This window comes from Populus euphratica, chloroplast (genome assembly GCF_000495115.2).
Source record: "Populus euphratica chloroplast, complete genome".
Lineage (NCBI taxonomy): Eukaryota > Viridiplantae > Streptophyta > Magnoliopsida > Malpighiales > Salicaceae > Populus > Populus euphratica.
In genome coordinates, this window is record NC_024747.1 from 42,501 (window position 1) to 52,500 (window position 10,000).

Here is a 10,000-nt window from a genome sequence, read left to right on the forward strand (position 1 = left end):
TTATAAGAAAATAATTATAACAAATACTAAAAACAAATACTAAATAATAAAAGAAAAGAGCATGCTCTTATCTTATTCGAATATTTTATTCGAAACGCCTTGTGATCTTCAACCAATTCTGCGCTTCAATATAATTTCCAGGAGTAAGCGCTATAGCTTGTTTCCAATACTCCGCGGCTTGGTCGAACCAAGCCTCCGCAATTTCAGAATCTCCCTGCCGAATGGCCTGTTCTCCTCGGTCGGAATAGGCGAGTAAATTCCTTCCCTTAGAACCGTACTTGAGAGTTTCCTAACTCATACGGCTCGACAGTCAATTCTTTTGATGTCCCATTTTTTTTTTCGAGTTAATCAAAAGAGGTTAATTACATGAGTTTCAAACTTGAAGTTTGATTTTATTAATTATTAATAATAATAATTAATAATATTAATAATAATAATAATAATATTAATAATAATAATAATTAATAATAATAATAATTAATAATAATAATCCGTTTTGTTTTATCTTTTCTCCCACCTTCAAAAGAATAAAGCGTAGGTGTTCTACTATCATTACAATTTTCTGAAAGGTAACTATCTCGGTTTCATATAGAAATTTATATTTATATAGAATCTTTGAAAAAGACCTTCTCTCATAAGAAAGAAAAGGCTTACTATCTTTGGGATCTGATGCTACACCGCTGCTCAATACTTTAGGGGGTCGACTCCATTACATAAGTGGATTCCTAGCTTTTGTCTCATATTATGACATTAAGTAAGCAGTTCTTATTGTATCGGCAAAAATTTCGCTAATTGATCTTTACGGTGCTTCCTCTATCAATTAGATCCTTTATCCATAGAATAAAGTATCTAGGCATATTTCTTTTTTCATATTTCGATTTCTATGAAGTTTCTTTCTTTGCTACAGCTGATAAAAATCGTTGTTTTGGACGATGCCATATGTAGAAAGCCTATTTTTTTTTTACTAGTAGATTTTTGATTTTGCTCTTTCTTTCCTTTTTCTTTCTATAGTGTAGATAGTCGCACGTAATGACAGATTACGGCCATATTATTAAAAGCTTGTGGTAAGAAAGGGTTTCGTTCTAATGCCCGAAAATAATATTCCAAAGCTTTTGTGTGTTCTCCATTACTTGTGTGAATAAGGCCTATATTATAGAGTATATAACTTCTATCATAGGGATCGATTTCTAGTCGCATAGCTTCATAATAATTCTGTAAAGCTTCCGCATAATTTCCTTCGGATTGAGCAGACATCCGTTACGGTCGTTATTCGATTCAAAGAATCTCCGTTCCAGAACCGTACGTGAGGTTTTCATCTCATACGGCTCCTCCCTTATGTGCATAATAAGCCTAATACATAGAATCAAAAAGGAGTGAAATAGTCTCATTATGAACTGAGCGGGGCTAGTGTTTTTACAAGAAATCTCTAGCCAACCTTCCTGCAAAAGATCGTTTCTTAACATCCAAGATGTTGGTACTATATAAAAATAGAAAAATGTTACGTTAACTCCAACAATTTCTTTGTCCTCAACATCCCTTAATTTCTAGGAATTAGTCACTTCAACAGTCTTCGATGGTTATATGGGTATCCAAAGCACGAATGAGATGGATATTTGTTGTCCCAACCATTCTTCTTAGTCCCGATCCCAATAAGGAAAAGGGGCAATTTATAGCAAAGTTTTCGTGTTGTTGATTCCTAAGCGTAGTGCTTCTTCCTCTATGCCGCCTAGTGGTACTAGTGGAGCAGGATTAACCTGCAATACATAACTCATAGCCATAGGTGTAACCTTTTCGCTCAATGCTAGAATCGACAATTGAAACATCTGAGGCTGCATTAATCGGGGATACACGACAGAAGGAATTTTTTTTTTAGAAACTTCACCTTCAATAAACGTAGAGTTTTTTTCAAATCTTTCTATCCCGGCTAATGTGTCTTTCTCCTAAGACTCGAAGCGGTAAATAAAATAAATCAAATCACACCATCTCTGTAATAAGTAAATGCCTCTTTTTCTCCTGAAGTTGTCGGAATTATTCGTAATAAGATATTGGCTACAATTGAAAAGGTCTTATCAATCAAATTTCCAGTTATCCGGGATCTAGGCATAGGTAGCAATCCATTTTAAAATTTCTTTAAATTACCTCTCGTGAGAAAACGATCCTACAAAAAAAGTAATTATACAGTACGAAATAACATAAAAACAGCCTTAACTCATAAAAAAAGATAGACCGAGTGTTCGAGTCGTTCCAATCCCGTGATTTTAGCCGGTATAGATATCAGAAAAAGACGGGAACGTCATCTTCGCAAACAGCAAACATAAATAGTAAATAGATATATATCTTTATTGTTTTTAAGAAAAAGTTTTTCACAAAAACAAAAAAATAATTGCTTTATCCCCCAGCCCCGAAGGAAAGGTCTTTTTTTGATTAAATGATTAAAAGTTTTCTATTTTTCTATTCTATTTTTTATAGTTAGAATTAATTGTATGTACCGTACCTATCCAACATCTAATCTAATATATATGATACTAAATTATATATGATACTAAATACAGTTGGAATAATTACATCAATAGTTGCATTGACAGTTATCTTCATTCTCAAATCGGGATTGACTCGTGATTCACTCGCTTTCGGGGCCATAATCATTATCCTAATCATTATGTAGGAGAGATGGCCGAGTGGTTGAAGGCGTAGCATTGGAACTGCTATGTAGACTTTTGTTTACCGAGGGTTCGAATCCCTCTCTTTCCGCACCTTCACCTAATTTATCAATGTTACTGAAATGCTATTGACCACAATATATCAAATCACATAACAAAGGATACCTTTATTCCAAGAGTTCGATCTTTCTTTGATATAGATTCTCTATTCCTAATTTCTGTGGAACAGAAAATACGAGTGGACAAGGAATGAAAATGCCCCTATCATTCTAGGATATATCAATGGGAGAAAAATCCCCCAAGCAAACCCATACCTTTGGTCTCTTTATTTAGGCGACAGGGGACAAAATTGTTCGAACCCTTGTTATTTTAGTTAGGTTTAAGTCTGACGAGAATAATATTCTACAACTAACAATTCATTTATTTTCAAGCCAATCCATTTACTATCTATTATGTGATTGACCAATCCTTTATATTGGAATGGGTGAAGAGTCAAATGTTTTGGCAATTCCTCCTGGGGGAATGAATCAAGAGAATTTTGAATCATAACTCTAGATTTTTGTTCATCCTTCGCTGTAATAATATCTCGGGGTTTGCAGCGATAACTTGGTATATCTACTATACGACCATTAACTAAAATATGTCTATGGTTAACTAATTGGCGGGCTCGAGGAATAGTTGACGCCATACCTAATCGAAAAAGGATGTTATCCAAACGCATTTCAAGTAATTGTAGTAAAACCTGACCTGTTGACCCTTTGGCTTTTGCAGCGATACGAACGTATTTAAGCAATTGTCGTTCTGTAAGACCATAATGAAAACGCAATTTTTGTTTTTCTTCTAAACGAATACGATATTGAGATTTTTTACCGGCGCGCGATTGATTTCTAAGATCGCTCCCGGCTCTAGGCCTTTTACTAGTTAGTCCCGGTAAAGCCCCCAGACGGCGTATTTTTTTGAAACGAGGCCCTCGGTAACGTGACATAAAGACTCCTTATTTTCTTTATTTTATTGAAATTTCATAAACCTAAATTAAAACTGAACTAAAGGATAAATATGATAAATGAGGCAAAATCTACTGAAGTATTATACTACAAAAAATACTGATATACTACAAATGAGATGGATTCTATCAATATCCGGACCTTATTGTATATACACAAAGAATGTATATAGAATATAGAAAAAAAAAAAAAAAAAAAAAAAAAGCCAGCTATCGGAATCGAACCGATGACCATCGCATTACAAATGCGATGCTCTAACCTCTGAGCTAAGCGGGCTCACATAACAGAAATTGTACATGCACAGGAATTTAGTAAACTACTGGAACCTTAGGTATTCACTTTTCATTCGTAGTAATTCATAATTAAATTAAATGAATATAGAAAAATGAATTGAATATAAAAAAAAAAGAAAAGAATTGACCGTTCGAGTATTCAAAATTGCACAAGAAAAATGATTCGAAGAAAAACATATAGAATAAATGTGGTATATATGCATCTATATTGAATTGCGGATACAGAAATGATAGAATGATTTCTGATTAGACCAAATAGGGGTCCAAAATAGATATGAAAGAGGCTAGACAAGAAATCAAATATAATATTAAAATATAGAGGAAACACTTTTCTAGGAATATAGGAATCGGTATCTAATGACTTTAACAGTTCCAGTAGAATAGAAATGAAAGAAAAAAGGGAATGACATAATAACATAATAATAAGATCTGAATCTCAAAACACAAAACAAAGAGGGGATATGGCGAAATTGGTAGACGCTACGGACTTAATTGGATTGAGCCTTGGTATGGAAACTTACTAAGTGATAACTTTCAAATTCAGAGAAACCCCGGAAAAAAAAAGGGGCAATCCTGAGCCAAATCCTATTTTTCGAAAACAAACAAAAAAACAAACAAAGGTTCATAAAGACAGAATAAGAATACAAAAGGATAGGTGCAGAGACTCAATGGAAGTTGTTCTAACAAATAGAGTTGACTGCGTTGCATTAGTCAAGTAAAGGAATCCTTCTGTTAAAGTTAAAATTCCAGAAAAAAGAAAGTTAAAGTAAAGTATAACCCTATAAACATAATACATAGGAAACATAATACATAGGCATACGTACTGAAATACTATCTCAAATGATTAATGACAACCGACTCGAATCTGTATTTTATTCTATTTATATGAAAAATTAAATAATTAATAATTCTAAATAATTAATAAAAAAAAAATTGCTTTGATTTGAATCGATTCCAAGTTGACGAGAGGATCGAATATTCATTGATCAGATCATTCACCCCAGAGTCTGCTGATTAATTGGACGAGAGTAAAGATAGAGTCCCATTCTACATGTCAATATCGACAACAAAGAAATTTATAGTAAAAGGAAAATCCGTCGACTTTATAAATCGTGAGGGTTCAAGTCCCTCTATCCCCAAAAAAGGGCCCGCTCGACTCCCTAATTGTTTATCTTATTCTCTCTTTTCGTTAACGGTTCAAAATTCGTTATCTTTCTCATTCATTCGATTTTTTCACAAATGTATCTGGGCTGCATTTTTTTTTTCTTTTCACAAGTCTTGTGATAGATAGGATAGACATCCAAACGAACTTCTTTGAGTAAAACAAGGAATCCCTTTTGAAAATTGGAATGATTAACAATCATAAGACTTTAGAATACCTTTTTGTCTTTTTTTTTTTAATTGACCAAGTCATTTAGTAAAATTAGGAAGACGGCGCGTCGGAAATGGTCGGGATAGCTCAGCAGGTAGAGCAGAGGACTGAAAATCCTCGTGTCACCAGTTCAAATCTGGTTCCTGACACATGATGAATTTGTCTAGAAGTATCTATTCTACAACTTAATTAAATTAATTGATATAGATGGTATAGATCAACATACATATTAATAATATAGTTAATAATATAGACCATGATACATACTTATCTAGGTGTCTGGAGATATAGCCTTCTTAGATTTTTAGATGAGTAATTAAAGTATAAAAAAAAAGTATATTAATATAAATAAAAAGTATTAAGGGTATGTAAAAGAAAAAAGAATTCGACTATCTTTCCTCTTTTTTTTTTTTTTTTGTCCATAATGCGTGTCCTCTCGGTCAAAAAATGAATACTTGATATAGATTTAAAAGGGTAAATTAATTGCGTAAAATACTTAAAAGAAAAGTCTAGTCTAGAGAAGTTGAAGGGTGGGAATATACAAGATTCATCTCGGATACAGTACAAATAGAATCTGATCTCCTTTGATTTCTTTGTTTTTGTTTTTTCTTTCATATTATATTTCTTTATTGACTTTATATAGCTCATCTAAGGGATGTGCGCAGTACAAAGTTCATGATGCAGAATTCGCTTAGTTCGTCCTATTAGCTCGGCTCGCCCGAAATAAATATCTTCAAAATTGGAGAATCCGACGAATCCCTAATTGTATTGTCTTTTTTTTTTAGTCTATATATCCATAATAATATGAATGAGACTTCAATGACTCTCTGGATCTATAAGAGAACGAACAAATATTCCTTGAATATCTGGAATTGTAACACTGAAATGAGTTTCTTATTATTCAATGAGCATCTTGTATTTCATAAAAATTGGGAGCAATATAATCTTTACGTAAAGGCCACCCTATCCAACTTTCCGGCATTAAGATACGTTTCAGACGTGGATGATTATCATAAGAGATTCCCAACATATCATAAGATTCTCTTTCTTGAAAATCCGCACTTTTCCAAACCCAGAAAACAGATGGAATTCTAGGATTCTTCCTAGGAGCAAATACTTTTATACATACTTCTTCAGGTTGATCTAGAATACCATATTCTATTCTCGTAAGATGATATATACTAGCTAACAGCCCGCCCGGTGCTACATCATAGGCACATTGGGAACGCAGATAGTTGTAACCATATACATATAGAATGACAGCAATGGAATGCCAATCCTCGGGCTTTATTTGTAAAGTCTCTATTCCTTGGTAATCAAAGCCCAAAGATCTATGAACTAGCCCATGTTTGACCAGCCAAGCAGACAGAGGACCCCGCATATTTTTTTTCTATCCCCCATTTTTATTTGTATAAGTATTTCCTATTTCCGATGAAATTTAGGAAGATTGATTTGCCTTTTGTTATTCTGTACAAAGGAGTCCTTCCTCTAATTTACTAATTCAGGGGACGATACTGACTTTTTGTATTTGAAAAAGGCTTCAGGAGCTATTTTTGAAGTAGACGGCGGTTGATAGAGTAATCCTTGATCATAATTTCCAGTATTAGTAGTACGTCCAATATGAAACTTGTGATTGGTAGTAAAACACCGATTCCCCTGTTGAGACCTAATTCGATCTTCATAAATCTCTCGAGATATTTTTTTACGAAGTTTTGTTATAGCATCTATAATCGCCTCCGGTTTAGGAGGGCAGCCCGGCAAATAGACATCTACAGGAATTAGCTTATCGACTCCCCGAACAGTACTATAAGAATCCGTACTGAACATTCCCCCTGTAATTGTACATGCTCCCATAGCAATAACATATTTTTGTTCCGGCATTTGTTCATATAATCTCACTAAAGAAGGAGCCATTTTCATGGTTACTGTGCCGGCTGTTAAAATCAGGTCCGCTTGTCTAGGACTAGATCTTGGTACTAGCCCATAACGATCAAAGTCGAATCGTGAGCCTATTAATGAAGCAAATTCAATGAAGCAACAACTGGTACCATAGAGAAGCGGCCATAAACTGGAGAGTCTTGACCAATTTGAAAGATCATTTGATGTAGTTGAAATAACTGAAATTGGGGTTGTTCGATCAAGTAAGGGAAACTCAATGGAATTCATAACTGTCTCAATGTTCTTTTTTTTTTTGTTTTCATTATTATTGTCGGAATATTCAAGAGCTAAGACCATTCTAATGCTCCTTTTCGCCATGCATAAACTAAACCAACAATTAGGATAAGCACGAAAATTAAAGCTTCTATAAATACGGATACCCCCAATACATCGAAACTCATTGCCCATGGATAAAGAAAAACCGTTTCAACATCAAAAACAACAAAAACTAGAGCAAACATATAATAACGGATTCGAAATTGTAACCAAGCATCGCCCATTGGTTCTATACCGGATTCATAACTAGAAAGTTTCTCTGGTCCTTTTCTAATTGGGGATAAAAGGCCCGAAATTAGAAATGCCAAAATAGGAATAACACTTGATATTATTAGAAATGCCCAGAAAATATCATATTCGTAAAGCAGAAACATGGGTGCACTCCTATGAATGTAGAAAATATACTAGATTATTCGAGTCGAATTGAAATTAATTGTCAACTCATTCATAACTGTTTAGTCAAAATAACAATTTATTTTGATTGAACTGCTTAGTTTTGTTTGCTTTGGTACATGTCTCATTTCAAGATTCATCGACTCGAATTGTTCCATTTACTTCAATTTTATTTCGATATCAATTATCAATTATAAATATATATTGCTATTTCTCTTATACCTTATACAAATAAGACTTTTTTCTCGATTTTTCATCTCACTTCGGATTCTCTATAAAAATTTATAAAAATAAAAAAAAAAAATATAAATTAAAATAGAATTATAGTATTTTAAATAAAATACTAATCTATATAAAAATAGAAAATACTATACCTATATTCTATATGTAATAGAGTACCTCTACCTATATAATATGGAATATATATATATAATAAATAATATTAAACATTAATAAAATAGGATCTTATATACTAAATTATAGTTCTATTCTATTATACTTCTATTCTAATTTCGAATTATACTTCTATATTCATTTAGAAATTAATATAAATATATTAATTAAATTAATTCAATTTAGTAATTGAATGTTAGGGCAAGAAAAGACTCCTTTATTTTTTTCTTTTATTGCTATACCTTACCTGGTATAGCAATAAAAGAAAAAAGAAGAGCCCGTTTTACAATGTTAATAATGAAAGTTAATAAAGATCCTCATTTTTCAATTTCAAACTCCAGCTTGTCCATAAATAGAGTAAGTCATTTTTAAATCCGTGTAACTTACTAGTAGATTTGATTTTTGTTGAGTTAGGTTGGAATTTGTTTTTAAATGAGTTCGTGTCATGATTTTGACTCCAAAAATTCATTAGGCTTCGGCAGGTATCCCAAAGACAAAGAAAAGAAGTATCACTAACTCTTTTTGATTGCGGATAGGAAAGGGGAAAAATTCATATGTAATTGACTTAGGAAGAGTAATGAAGAAAATTGGGTTTGTTTAGCCAAGACAAGATAAAAAAAAAAAAAATGAAATAAAAATAGCGATTGGGTCTATTGAAGTGCACTTTTTTTTTTATTTCGGCTTTATACTCTATCCTGAATGATTCCTGCGAGCAAGCTTATGAAAATGCTTTTTTTTTTTCGTTTTTCGATAAACCAAGCAATTGCAAGCGGCTAGTTACAAACAACAAACAATACAATAATGAAGAAATAAAAACTATACAATTTTTGTTTTTGTATTTGAATTTTATTTCATTTTTTTTTAGGGCTATACGGACTCGAACCGTAGACCTTCTCGGTAAAACAGATCAAACTGATTATTCTCAAAATGATTCGAACTGTTTCAAAGACCCAACATGCATTTTTTTGCATTGGGCTCTTCCATTAACTGATATAAATAATTAGTTAGTCTACCATAATTCTCTTGACAAGAAGATAAGAAGATGGCTCCATGTGCTCTGATTTCTTATTTGGATTCCGATCTGAGAGCACTACCGAAGTGTTTCAAAGAAGGTTATCCTGACGTAGGTTTGCTTTTGGCTTAGATCAACCTAAGTTAAATGAAGTCTCCATCGCCCCCTTCTTACTTAAATAATCCAATATGAAACTTCATACACCTTAAAGTTCATAAGATAGGACGAAAAAAGAATTTTTTGAGGTCTTTATACTCATTATGCCTAGCATTGAATAGAGTGAGTATTCCCCTTATCAATATCTTAAATCAATAATGGGTTCTATTGGTTGCCTAAAATCTAAAAATCGAAAAGGGGCACCTAAATTGGACCGAATCTTTTGTCAGGCTATTGTTCTCTTGTTCCCTAAAAGTCATGGAGTAAGACATCAACTTCTCAATAAGTTTTTTGATTCCATAATGTACTCCTCTGAAAAAACATCGGCGCGCGTGTAAACGAGGTGCTCTACCTAACTGAGCTATAGCCCTTTTGCTTGTGATATATATTTTATCATGTCAATAATTTCTTGTCAAGATGAATATTACATGATCCAACTTTTATCTCTTTGATCGGTATTGCTTATAAATAATATTACATTTATAATCCATCGATGTGACGGG

At 32.9% G+C, this 10,000-nt stretch overlaps 5 protein-coding genes and 5 non-coding genes across 10 annotated transcripts; 3 read left to right on the plus strand and 7 right to left on the minus strand. All coding sequences in view use genetic code 11, as the record gives it.

Annotated features, from left to right (window-relative positions):
* Positions 1–85: 85 nt before the first annotated feature.
* ycf3 (hypothetical chloroplast RF34) lies at positions 86–2,104 on the minus strand. Its single transcript has 3 exons — positions 1,976–2,104; positions 1,027–1,254; positions 86–238 (listed from the first exon to the last, which is right to left on the minus strand). Exons 1-3 carry the CDS (start codon positions 2,102–2,104, stop codon positions 86–88), a joined length of 510 nt encoding a protein of 169 aa, YP_009054430.1.
* Positions 2,105–2,664: 560 nt separating this feature from the next.
* trnS-GGA lies at positions 2,665–2,751 on the plus strand. Its single transcript has one exon. It is a non-coding gene; the product is annotated as a tRNA-Ser (tRNA).
* A 288-nt stretch (positions 2,752–3,039) lies between these two features.
* On the minus strand, positions 3,040–3,645 carry rps4 (ribosomal protein S4). Its single transcript has one exon. The coding sequence runs from the start codon at positions 3,643–3,645 to the stop codon at positions 3,040–3,042; it is 606 nt and encodes a 201-aa protein (YP_009054431.1).
* A 222-nt stretch (positions 3,646–3,867) lies between these two features.
* Positions 3,868–3,940, minus strand: trnT-UGU. Its single transcript has one exon. It is a non-coding gene; the product is annotated as a tRNA-Thr (tRNA).
* A 472-nt stretch (positions 3,941–4,412) lies between these two features.
* Positions 4,413–5,096, plus strand: trnL-UAA. The gene is made up of 2 exons: positions 4,413–4,449; positions 5,047–5,096. It is a non-coding gene; the product is annotated as a tRNA-Leu (tRNA).
* Positions 5,097–5,405: 309 nt separating this feature from the next.
* trnF-GAA lies at positions 5,406–5,478 on the plus strand. Its single transcript has one exon. It is a non-coding gene; the product is annotated as a tRNA-Phe (tRNA).
* A 752-nt stretch (positions 5,479–6,230) lies between these two features.
* Positions 6,231–6,710, minus strand: ndhJ (NADH-plastoquinone oxidoreductase subunit J). Its single transcript has one exon. It carries the CDS (start codon positions 6,708–6,710, stop codon positions 6,231–6,233), a length of 480 nt encoding a protein of 159 aa, YP_009054432.1.
* Positions 6,711–6,817: 107 nt separating this feature from the next.
* Positions 6,818–7,675, minus strand: ndhK (NADH-plastoquinone oxidoreductase subunit K). Its single transcript has one exon. It carries the CDS (start codon positions 7,673–7,675, stop codon positions 6,818–6,820), a length of 858 nt encoding a protein of 285 aa, YP_009054433.1.
* On the minus strand, positions 7,555–7,917 carry ndhC (NADH-plastoquinone oxidoreductase subunit 3). The gene has a single exon. It carries the CDS (start codon positions 7,915–7,917, stop codon positions 7,555–7,557), a length of 363 nt encoding a protein of 120 aa, YP_009054434.1.
* Positions 7,918–9,191: 1,274 nt separating this feature from the next.
* On the minus strand, positions 9,192–9,868 carry trnV-UAC. Its single transcript has 2 exons — positions 9,830–9,868; positions 9,192–9,228 (listed from the first exon to the last, which is right to left on the minus strand). It is a non-coding gene; the product is annotated as a tRNA-Val (tRNA).
* Between the last annotated feature and the right edge of the window lie 132 nt (positions 9,869–10,000).